This window comes from Amia ocellicauda, chromosome 1, assembly GCF_036373705.1.
Source record: "Amia ocellicauda isolate fAmiCal2 chromosome 1, fAmiCal2.hap1, whole genome shotgun sequence".
Classification (NCBI taxonomy): Eukaryota; Metazoa; Chordata; class Actinopteri; order Amiiformes; family Amiidae; genus Amia; species Amia ocellicauda.
Genome location: NC_089850.1, coordinates 62,733,740 through 62,746,952, shown reverse-complemented (window position 1 = coordinate 62,746,952; position 13,213 = coordinate 62,733,740). Strand labels below are relative to the sequence as shown.

General features: G+C 43.8%; 1 protein-coding gene across 1 annotated transcript in view; it reads left to right on the top strand.

Annotated features, from left to right (window-relative positions):
- mfap5 (microfibril associated protein 5) overlaps window positions 1-3,132 on the top strand; it is a 67,188-nt gene extending 64,056 nt beyond the window's left edge. The window contains exons 6-7 of the mRNA XM_066712431.1: window positions 2,583-2,656; window positions 2,767-3,132. Of these exons, the coding sequence (XP_066568528.1) occupies window positions 2,583-2,656; window positions 2,767-2,888 (196 nt within the window). The 3' untranslated portion in view covers window positions 2,889-3,132. The remainder of the gene's footprint in view (window positions 1-2,582; window positions 2,657-2,766) is intronic.
- The last annotated feature ends 10,081 nt before the right edge of the window (window positions 3,133-13,213 follow it).

Sequence of the window (13,213 nt, the reverse complement as noted above, 5' to 3'; positions counted from 1 at the left end):
GTCAGACAGTCAGTGTTAATGTGCTGTAGTGTCCAGTCAGTCAGTTTTAATGTGCTGTAGTGTCCAGTCAGTCAGTCAGTCAGTCAGTGTTAATGTGCTGTAGTGTCCAGTCAGTCAGTGTTAATGTGCTGTAGTGTCCAGTCAGTCAGTCAGTGTTAATGTACTGTAGTGTCCAGTCAGTCAGTCAGTGTTAATGTGCTGTAGTGTCCAGTCAGTCAGTGTTAATGTGCTGTAGTGTCCAGTCAGTCAGTCAGTGTTAATGTACTGTAGTGTCCAGTCAGTCAGTGTTAATGTACTGTAGTGTCCAGTCAGTCAGTGTTAATGTGCTGTAGTGTCCAGTCAGTCAGTCAGTGTTAATGTGCTGTAGTGTCCAGTCAGTCAGTGTTAATGTGCTGTAGTGTCCAGTCAGTCAGTGTTAATGTGCTGTAGTGTTCAGTCAGTTTCAGTTTTAATGTACTGTAGTGTCCAGCCAGTCAGTCAGTGTTAATGTGCTGTAGTGTCCAGTCAGTCAGTCAGTGTTAATGTGCTGTAGTGTCCAGTTAGTCGGTGTGTTTATGTGCTGTAGTGTCCAGTCAGTCAGTGTTAATGTGCTGTAGTGTCCAGTCAGTCAGTCAGTGTTAATGTGCTGTAGTGTCCAGTCAGTCAGTGTTAATGTGCTGTAGTGTCCAGTCAGTCAGTGTTAATGTGCTGTAGTGTCCAGTCAGTCAGTCAATGTTAATGTACTGTAGTGTCCAGTCAGTCAGTGTTAATGTGCTGTAGTGTCCAGTCAGTCAGTCAGTGTTAATGTGCTGTAGTGTCCAGTCAGTCAGTCAGTGTTAATGTACTGTAGTGTCCAGTCAGTCAGTGTTAATGTGCTGTAGTGTCCAGTCAGTCAGTGTTAATGTGCTGTAGTGTCCAGTCAGTCAGTCAGTGTTAATGTACTGTAGTGTCCAGTCAGTCAGTGTTAATGTGCTGTAGTGTCCAGTCAGTCAGTCAGTGTTAATGTGCTGTAGTGTCCAGTCAGTCAGTCAGTGTTAATGTGCTGTAGTGTCCAGTCAGTCAGTCAGTGTTAATGTGCTGTAGTGTCCAGTCAGTCAGTGTTAATGTACTGTAGTGTCCAGTCAGTCAGTCGGTGTTAATGTGCTGTAGTGTCCAGTCAGTCAGTGTTAATGTGCTGTAGTGTCCAGTCAGTCAGTCGGTGTTAATGTGCTGTAGTGTCCAGTCAGTCAGTGTTAATGTACTGTAGTGTCCAGTCAGTCAGTCGGTGTTAATGTGCTATAGTGTCCAGTCAGTCAGTGTTAATGTGCTGTAGTGTCCAGTCAGTCAGTGTTAATGTGCTGTAGTGTCCAGTCAGTCAGTTTTAATGTACTGTAGTGTCCAGTCAGTCAGTCAGTGTTAATGTGCTGTAGTGTCCAGTCAGTCAGTGTTAATGTGCTGTAGTGTCCAGTCAGTCAGTCGGTGTTAATGTGCTGGAGTGTCCAGTAAGTCAGTGTTAATGTGCTATAGTGTCCAGTCAGTCAGTGTTAATGTGCTGTAGTGTCCAGTCAGTCAGTGTTAATGTGCTGTAGTGTCCAGTCAGCCAGTGTTAATGTGCTGTAGTGTCCAGTCAGTCAGTTTTAATGTACTGTAGCGTCCAGCCAGTCAGTCAGTGTTAATGTGCTGTAGTGTCCAGTCTACAGTCATTGTTAATGTACTGTAGTGTCCAGTCAGTCAGTTTTAATGTACTGTAGTGTCCTGTCAGTCAGTCATTGTTAATGTGCTATAGTGTCCAGTCAGTCAGTCAGTGTTAATGTGCTGTAGTGTCCAGTCAGTCAGTGTTAATGTGCTGTAGTGTCCAGTCAGTCAGTGTTAATGTGCTGTAGTGTCCAGTCAGTCAGTTTTAATGTACTGTAGTGTCCAGTCAGTCAGTCAGTGTTAATGTGCTGTAGTGTCCAGTCAGACAGTCAGTGTTAATGTGCTGTAGTGTCCAGTCAGTCAGTTTTAATGTGCTGTAGTGTCCAGTCAGTCAGTCAGTCAGTCAGTGTTAATGTGCTGTAGTGTCCAGTCAGTCAGTGTTAATGTGCTGTAGTGTCCAGTCAGTCAGTCAGTGTTAATGTACTGTAGTGTCCAGTCAGTCAGTCAGTGTTAATGTGCTGTAGTGTCCAGTCAGTCAGTGTTAATGTGCTGTAGTGTCCAGTCAGTCAGTCAGTGTTAATGTACTGTAGTGTCCAGTCAGTCAGTGTTAATGTACTGTAGTGTCCAGTCAGTCAGTGTTAATGTGCTGTAGTGCCCAGTCAGTCAGTCAGTGTTAATGTGCTGTAGTGTCCAGTCAGTCAATGTTAATGTGCTGTAGTGTCCAGTCAGTCAGTGTTAATGTGCTGTAGTGTTCAGTCAGTTTCAGTTTTAATGTGCTGTAGTGTCCAGTCTACAGTCATTGTTAATGTGCTGTAGTGTCCAGTCAGTCAGTGTTAATGTGCTGTAGTGTCCAGTCAGTCAGTCAGTGTTATTGTGCTGTAGTGTCCAGTCAGTCAGTGTTAATGTGCTGTAGTGTCCAGTCAGTCAGTGTTAATGTGCTGTAGTGTCAATTGAGTCTATTTGCTGTATTAATCCCCCCTCTCTTTCAGTCTCCCTCGTGTCTATGTGATCAATAAGGAAATCTGCGTCAGAATCGTCTGTCAGCAGGAGGAGATTCTGAAGGGTGAGAGATCCTGTCTGTGTGTGTGAGTCTGTGTGTCTGTTTATAAGTTGTTGTGACAGTCAGTCAGTGTGACAATTGACCTCTCTGTCTCTCCCTCTTCTCTCTGTCAGCTGACCTGTGCCGTGAGCGGTCCGGCTGGCCCAAGAGGGCCCAGAGGTCACTCAATCGCTGTCACCGCAGAAATGCCAGGTCCTCTGAGAGGGAGGCAGCGAGACCCCGACTGACTGACTGACATTAAGACATATACTCGCTTATCGTTTGTCTCTGTCTTCCTCTCTCGTTCTGTCTCTCTTCCGGTATCATTCTGCTCTCTCTCTCACCTCTCTCCCTCTCTCCTCGCATCTGCCCATCTCTCTCTCCATCTCTCTCACCCTCTTCCTCTCTCAATCTCTGTAAATCATGCTCAGTTCAGATATTAAACTCATTTTTTATATGTTTACAGATAAATAAATAAGTATTCTCTTTTGTAAGCATTACTCAAATTGTTTACAGTGTTCTGTGTAGCTTTATAACTTTTCCTTGTGACAGAACTGTAACGCAGTGAGTGCTGTGTGGGGTGGAAATGTCTCCCCCGGCTGGAGACATGGCCAGTCCGTCAGTGTTATAGTTTTTCTCAATTGCAAATCCTTTGCAAAATGCACGCAGACTCTCGAAACAGCAGATACAATATATTTCACAAAATCAAATCAGTCCCTCAAAACAGTGTCATTTGTCACCTAATGACAAGTTCTTTCCGTCAGCCACTTCACACTGGCACAATGAACACTGACTATGAGCAGCACTGTGACACGGTCAGCCCTGTACTGCACTCTCTGTCTTCTGCTTGTGTGTAAATTCAGAGTAAATGGGCAGTAAACATTTCACCCCAGCCTGAGCTGAACTCATGATCTCTGAGTGACTCGGATCAAAATCAGAGCAGAAACAATTTCGCTCAACAGTGAAACACTTTGACAGAAGATGTTACTATATTCAGTCACGGTGATGTTCCTGATACATCGAATGAAGCTGGAAATACTTTACAGTGAATATAAATCAAGTCCTCTGAAGATACGCAGGACCGAGCTGGTTACGACACAAAAACACATTACATCACAAAGCAAGCACTCTGTGTAATTGTTCCACAGTCGGTCATGTCAGGGCTCAGCAGCTCTCTCTCTTCAGGGTTCAGTTCTATTGTTCAGGAGGTCGGGATGCAGTCAGGTGAGCTGTGTCGTCTGGGCCAACAGTGAACAACACCTTCTCTTCAGATGCTGCACACATGGCGATATCCCACCTCTCTGGCCTGAACACTGACTGTGGCTCTGTGGCCAGTGAGCTCCTCCCACATCTGCTCTCTCTGGGCAAATTGAATGTGGCGACACATTTGCCTCAAGAGACACACAACAAGAACATGGGAAGCCATTGTAACTGACACTAAATGCATGGCTGTGATGAGCCTGACCTGTACAGACTGGAGCCTCATCTCTTCACCCTGTCTGTTCCTGTCAGGGACCTGTGCAGCTGTTTCATCCTTAGTGTCGATTCCAGACCTGGCCAGCAGCTGTACATCCTGAAATATTTGATGTTCTTGTGTATTTGTAGTCTGGATCTCCCTCAAACACACTGAGCTGTTTGAATCCACTGTCTCTGCAATGGCCGCCTGCTGTTCAGTGTTGAAGACTCTTCCTGCACCGGAGCGGGTTGTCTTTCTTTTCTATAAGTGGATATAATGAAATGGCCGAGGAAGATGATGGAAAACTCCTGACGTGTGTATCGTACTGTAATACAGTGACCTGTTCAGAGTGGGCTGCACCTCTGCCCAGCCCCTCACAGTGAAAGGCCATGTTATTATTTTTATTATTATTTTTATTTCTTGGCAGATGCCCTTATCGAGGGCAACTTACAACATAAGTGCAATATATAACTTAGCAATAAGTGCTAAAATACACTCACCTAAAGGATTATTAGGTACACCATACTAATACTGTGTTTGACCCCCTTTCGCCTTCAGAACTGCCTTAATTCTACGTGGCATTGATTCAACAAGGTGCTGAAAGCATTCTTTAGAAATGTTGGCCCATATTGATAGGATAGCATCTTGCAGTTGATGGAGATTTGTGGGATGCACATCCAGGGCACGAAGCTCCCGTTCCACCACATCCCAAAGATGCTCTATTGGGTTGAGATCTGGTGACTGTGGGGGCCAGTTTAGTACAGTGAACTCATTGTCATGTTCAAGAAACCAATTTGAAATGATTCGACCTTTGTGACATGGTGCATTATCCTGCGGGAAGTAGCCATCAGAGGATGGGTACATGGTGGTCATAAAGGGATGGACATGGTCAGAAACAATGCTCAGGTAGGCCGTGGGATTTAAACAATGCCCAATTGGCACTAAGGGGCCTAAAGTGTGCCAAGAAAACATCCCCCACACCATTACACCACCACCACCAGCCTGCACAGTGGTAACAAGGCATGATGGATCCATGTTCTCATTCTGTTTACGCCAAATTCTGACTCTACCATCTGAATGTCTCAACAGAAATCGAGACTCATCAGACCAGGCAACATTTTTCCAGTCTTCAACTGTCCAATTTTGGTGAGCTTGTGCAAATTGTAGCCTCTTTTTCCTATTTGTAGTGGAGATGAGTGGTACCCGGTGGGGTCTTCTGCTGCTGTAGCCCATCCGCCTCAAGGTTGTACGTGTTGTGGCTTCACAAATGCTTTGCTGCATACCTCGGTTGTAACGAGTGGTTATTTCAGTCAAAGTTGCTCTTCTATCAGCTTGAATCAGTCGGCCCATTCTCCTCTGACCTCTAGCATCAACAAGGCATTTTCACCCACAGGACTGCCGCATACTGGATGTTTTTCCCTTTTCACACCATTCTTTGTAAACCCTAGAAATGGTTGTGTGTGAAAATCCCAGTAACTGAGCAGATGGTGAAATACTCAGACCTGCCCGCCTGGCACCAACAACCATGCCACGCTCAAAATTGCTTAAATCACCTTTCTTTCCCATTCAGACATTCAGTTTGGAGTTCAGGAGATTGTCTTGACCAGGACCACAGCCCTAAATGCATTGAAGCAACTGCCATGTGATTGGTTGGTTAGATAATTGCATTAATGAGAAATTGAACAGGTGTTCCTAATAATCCTTTAGGTGAGTGTATAACTCTTAAAATTGCCTTTCATATTTTCTGGGAAAATGAAATAGCTAAAATCTATACAAAAGATAACTAAAACTGTACAGAAATATATCTAACTAAAACTATTCTAAAATACCTTAAACTATAGCCCCTCAATCAATAAACAAATAGCGGCAAGAGAAAAGGAAAATATTTCACAGACTGGTACCGGCCTGGGGGCCACACGGAGAGCCACTCCTGTGGGGAGAGGAAACCACCCCATGTCCGTCGTTGGGGTCGGTCACTGCGGGAGACTGGGGTATCGGGGTGTACACATACGCAAGTGGCACCTATGCAAGGTGCATTCTTGGACATCCCAATAAGCAGGACCCCCGACTTGACGGTGCAACAGTCACCGTGGGGTCTGGCACCAGTGTGGAGTGAGCTTTCCCTGCGCCCTCCTGAGGAAGCTGCCACCCAGCTCCCTCTGTCTGTGACTGTGGCTGTTGAACCTCGCTGGCTGCAGCACGGCAGGCTCCTCGCGGCCTCTGATTACGCCTGGATGCCCACCCTCCAGTCAGAGGGAGAGAGAGACAGGAAGTTAGAGACTTAGAGAGAGAGGGAGAGACTCTGAGAGAGAGGGGAGCAGAGAGGGAGGCGATGGGCTGATCCATGGGAGGGTGACTGTTTCCATGGTGCCAGGATAAACAAACAAAAGGGGTTGATTGATGAAAGATAGAGAAGGAGAGGGAGAGGGAGAGAGCAGGGGGTAGGCAGGGAGATAGATTCAATTCAATTTTTATTTGTATAGCGACCATCTCAGGGAAGCCAAAGAGTGGTTTACAGACTGGTAAACATACAACAAACGTACAGCAAAATAAAATAATACACAGATACAATAAAACAAAATATAGACCTGTGAACATTTTACATGATCAAGAATAAAGTGAGTGATCATTTAAGTAAATAAACCATTTAGGCACGGAGGAGAGAAAAACAGAAAAACTCCTATGGATGTGGGTTGTGAGAGACACACAGAGACACATTCACACACACACAAACACACACACACACAAACACACACAAACACACAAACACACACAAACACACACACACACAAACACACACACATACACTCACACTCACACAAACACACACACAGACACACACACACAAACACACACATACACTCACACTCACACACACACAAACACACTCACACTCACACAAACACACACACACACACTCACAAACACACTCACACACAAACACACTCACACTCACACAAACACACACACAGACACACACTCACAAACACACTCACACACAAACACACTCACACTCACACAAACACACACACAGACACACACTCACAAACACACTCACACACAAACACACTCACACTCACACAAACACACACACAGACACACAAACACACTCACAAACACACTCACACACAAACACACTCACACAAACACACTCATACTCACACACACACAAACACACTCACACACAAACACGCACACACAAACACACTCACACACACACACACACTCACACACAAACACACACACACACAGACACACACAAACACTCACACTCACACAAACACACACACACACACAGACACATACACAAACACACTCACATACAAACACACACACAGACACACTCACACACAAACACACTCATACTCACACACACACACAAACACACTCACACACACAGATACACACACACACACACACACACAGACACAGAGACACACTATCTCTCACACACACACACACACACAGACACAGAGACACACTCTCTCTCTCACACACACACACACACACAGAGACAAACTCACAAACAAACACACTCACACTCACACACACAAACACTCACACACACACACAAACACACTCACACACACACTCACACACAAACACTCACACACACACACAAACACACTCACACACACACAGACACTCAGAGACACACACACACAGATACACACACACACACACAGACACACACACAGATACACACACACACACAGACACAGAGACACACTCTCTCTCACACACACACACACACACAAACACACAGACACACAGAGACACACTCACAAACAAACACACACACACACTCACACTCACACACACACAAACACTCACAAACACACACAAACACACACACACAAACACACACACACAAACACTCACACACACAGATACACACACACACACACAGACACAGAGACACACTCTCTCACACACACACACACACACACACACAGACACAGAGACACACTCTCTCACACACACACACACACACACACACACAAACACACAGACACACAGAGACACACTCACACACACAGACACACTCACACACACACACAGACACAGAGACACACTCTCTCTCACACAAACACACAGACACACACACAGATACACACACACACACAGACACAGAGACACACTCTCTCTCACACACACACACACACACAAACACACAGACACACAGAGACACACTCACAAACAAACACAGACACAGAGACACACTCTCTCTCACACAAACACACAAACACTCACACACACACACAAACACACTCACACACACACACTCACACACACACAAACACTCACACTCACACACACACACACAAACACACTCACACACACACACTCACACACACAAACACTCACACAGACACTCAGAGACACACACACACACAGACACAGAGACACACTATCTCTCTCACACACACACACACACAGACACAGAGACACACTCACACACACACACACAGACACACACACACATAGAAACAGAGACACACAGAGAGAAAGAGACACACACACACAGATACACACACAGAGACACACACACACACACACACAAACACACACACACACACACACAGAGACACACACACAGACACTCAGAGACACACACACACACACACACACAGACACAGAGACACACTCTCTCTCACACACACACACACACACACAAACACACAGACACACAGAGACACACTCACAAACAAACACACACACACACACACACTCACACTCACACTCACACACACACAAACACACTCACACACACAGACACACACACAGACACTCAGAGACACACACACACACAGAGACACACGCACACACATAGAAACAGAGACACACAGAGAGAAAGAGACACACACACAGATACACACACAGAGACACACACACACACACACACTCACTCACACACACACCCACATACATAGACACACACACACATTTACACTCAGACACACAAACTCTTAATCACATTCTGCTCAGTGCTAGTTTGTTAATCTGACAAATGCAGTGACCTGTGGACTCTAATTAAGCCTAGAAAGCCTGTCATCTCCTAACAAGCCCATAAATTAGAGACCCAGATCCCTGACACTGAGCCTTGTGTTACATAATTTAATTACAAGAAGTGTATGTGTGTGTACAAGAGTGTGTGTGTGTGTGAGTGTGAGAATTGGAATGTGTGTGTGTGAGTGTCTGTGTGTTTGTGAGTGTGTGTGTGTTGTGTGTCTGTGTGTGTGTGTGTATGAGAGTGCGTGTGTGTGAGAATTGGAATGTGTGTGTGTGTGTGTGTGTGTGTGTGTGTGAGAGAGAGAGAGTGTGTCTCTGTGTGTATGAGTGTGTGTGTGTTGTGTGTCTGTGCGTGTGTGTGTGTGTGTGTGTGTCAATCTGTTTCCCATGCCTGTTTGTTTCTGTTTTATTGTATTGAATTGCACTGTACTGAATTGTACTGAATCTCTCTCTCCCTCCTTCCATCTTTCCCTCTCTCCCATCACAGCTTGGAAAATCATTTGCCCATGAAGAGACAGAGAGGGAGAGAGAGGGGGGGAAGAGAGGTTAGTTTGGCTGACTGGACACTAAATTCCACTCTGAGAGAAACAGCTAGAGGGGAGAGCGAGGGGCAGAGGGAGAGAGGGAGGAAGCGAGAGGGTGATGATAGAACGAGAGTGTTTGAAAACAGCAGGGGTCTATATTTAGAGAGATGAAAGCTCTGAAGTGTTGCACTAGATAAATGACATAATAAGACAGAGGGGCAGAGAGGGGAGACACAATCACTGACTGGACACAGTTATTCTCCATTGTTTACACACATTTCTTCAAGCGATATCTCATTTTCTCAATACTACTGACACTAAGCTCAACACTACTGACACAAAGCTCAACACTAGTAACACAAAATTCAACACTACTGACACAAAGCTCAACACTACTAACACAAAGCTCAACCCTACTAACAAAGCTCAACACTACTAACACAAAGCTCGACACTACTGACACAAAGCTCGACACTACTGACACAAAGCTCGACACTACTGACACAAAGCTTGACACTACTAACAAAGCTCAACACTACTAACACAAAACTCAACACTACTAACATAGCTCAACACTACTAACAAAGCTCAACCCTACTAACACAAAATTCAACACTACTGACACAAAGCTCGACACTACTGACACAAAGCTCAACACTACTAACACAAAGCTCAATACTACTAACACAAAGCTCAATACTACTGACACAAAGCTTGACACTACTAACAAAGCTCAACACTACTAACACAAAACTCAACACTACTAACAAAGATCAACACTACTAACAAAGCTCAACCCTACTAACACAAAATTCAACACTACTGACACAAAGCTCGACACTACTGACACAAAGCTCAACACTACTAACACAAAGCTCAATACTACTAACACAAAGCTCAATACTACTGACACAAAGCTTGACACTACTAACAAAGCTCAACACTACTAACACAAAACTCAACACTACTAACAAAGATCAACACTACTAACAAAGCTCAACCCTACTAACACAAAATTCAACACTACTGACACAAAGCTCGACACTACTGACACAAAGCTCAACACTACTAACACAAAGCTCAACACTACTGACAAAGCTCAACACTACTAACACAAAATTCAACACTACTGACACAAAGCTCAATACTACTGACACAAAGCTCGACACTACTGACACAAAGCTCAACACTACTAACACAAAGCTCAACACTACTGACAAAGCTCAACACTACTAACACAAATTTCAACACTGCTGACATAAAGCTCAACAGTACTGACACAAAGCTTGACACTACTAACAAAGCTCAACACTACTAACAAAGCTCAACCCTACTAACACAAAATTCAACACTACTGACACAAAGCTCGACACTACTGACACAAAGCTCAACACTACTAACACAAAATTCAACACTACTGACACAAAGCTCGACACTACTGACACAAAGCTCAACACTACTAACACAAAGCTCAATACTACTAACACAAAGCTCAATACTACTGACACAAAGCTTGACACTACTAACAAAGCTCAACACTACTAACACAAAACTCAACACTACTAACAAAGATCAACACTACTAACAAAGCTCAACCCTACTAACACAAAATTCAACACTACTGACACAAAGCTCGACACTACTGACACAAAGCTCAACACTACTAACACAAAGCTCAACACTACTGACAAAGCTCAACACTACTAACACAAAATTCAACACTACTGACACAAAGCTCAATACTACTGACACAAAGCTCGACACTACTGACACAAAGCTCAACACTACTAACACAAAGCTCAACACTACTGACAAAGCTCAACACTACTAACACAAATTTCAACACTGCTGATATAAAGCTCAATACTACTGACACAAAGCTTGACACTACTGACACAAAGCTCAACACTACTGACAAAGCTCAACACTACTAACACAAATTTCAACACTGCTGACATAAAGCTCAACAGTACTGACACAAAGCTTGACACTACTAACAAAGCTCAACACTACTAACAAAGCTCAACCCTACTAACACAAAGCTTGACACTACTAACACAAAGCTCAACACTACTGACACAAAGCTTGACACTAGTAACACAAAGTTCAACACTGCTGACATAAAGCTCAATACTACTGACACAAAGCTCGACACTACTGACACAAAGCTTGACACTAGTAACACAAAGTTCAACACTGCTGACATAAAGCTCAATACTACTGACACAAAGCTTGACACTACTAACAAAGCTCAACCCTACTAACACAAAGCTCAACACTACTAACACAAAGCTCAACACTACTGACAAAGCTCAACACTACTAACACAAATTTCAACACTGCTGATATAAAGCTCAATACTACTGACACAAAGCTTGACACTACTGACACAAAGCTCAACACTACTGACAAAGCTCAACACTACTAACAAAGCTCAACCCTACTAACACAAAGCTTGACACTACTAACACAAAGCTCAACACTACTAACACAAAATTCAACACTACTGACACAAAGCTCAATACTACTGACACAAAGCTCGACACTACTGACACAAAGCTCAACACTACTAACACAAAGCTCAACACTACTGACAAAGCTCAACACTACTAACACAAATTTCAACACTGCTGATATAAAGCTCAATACTACTGACACAAAGCTTGACACTACTGACACAAAGCTCAACACTACTGACAAAGCTCAACACTACTAACACAAATTTCAACACTGCTGACATAAAGCTCAACAGTACTGACACAAAGCTTGACACTACTAACAAAGCTCAACACTACTAACAAAGCTCAACCCTACTAACACAAAGCTTGACACTACTAACACAAAGCTCAACACTACTGACACAAAGCTTGACACTAGTAACACAAAGTTCAACACTGCTGACATAAAGCTCAATACTACTGACACAAAGCTCGACACTACTGACACAAAGCTTGACACTAGTAACACAAAGTTCAACACTGCTGACATAAAGCTCAATACTACTGACACAAAGCTTGACACTACTAACAAAGCTCAACCCTACTAACACAAAGCTCAACACTACTAACAAAGCTTGACACTAGTAACATAAAGTTCAACACTGCTGACATAAAGCTCAACAGTACTGACACAAAGCTTGACACTACTAACAAAGCTCAACACCAGTAACACAAAACTCAACACTACTAACAAAGCTCAACACTACTAACAAAGCTCAACCCTACTAACACAAAGCTTGACACTACTAACACAAAGCTCAACACTACTGACACAAAGCTTGACACTAGTAACACAAAGTTCAACACTGCTGACATAAAGCTCAATACTACTGACACAAAGCTCGACACTACTGACACAAAGCTTGACACTACTAACAAAGCTCAACCCTACTAACACAAAGCTCAACACTACTAACAAAGCTTGACACTAGTAACATAAAGTTCAACACTGCTGACATAAAGCTCAATACTACTGACACAAAGCTTGACACTACTAACAAAGCTCAACACCAGTAACACAAAACTCAACACTACTAACAAAGCTCAACACTACTAACAAAGCTCAACCCTATTAACACAAAGCTTGACA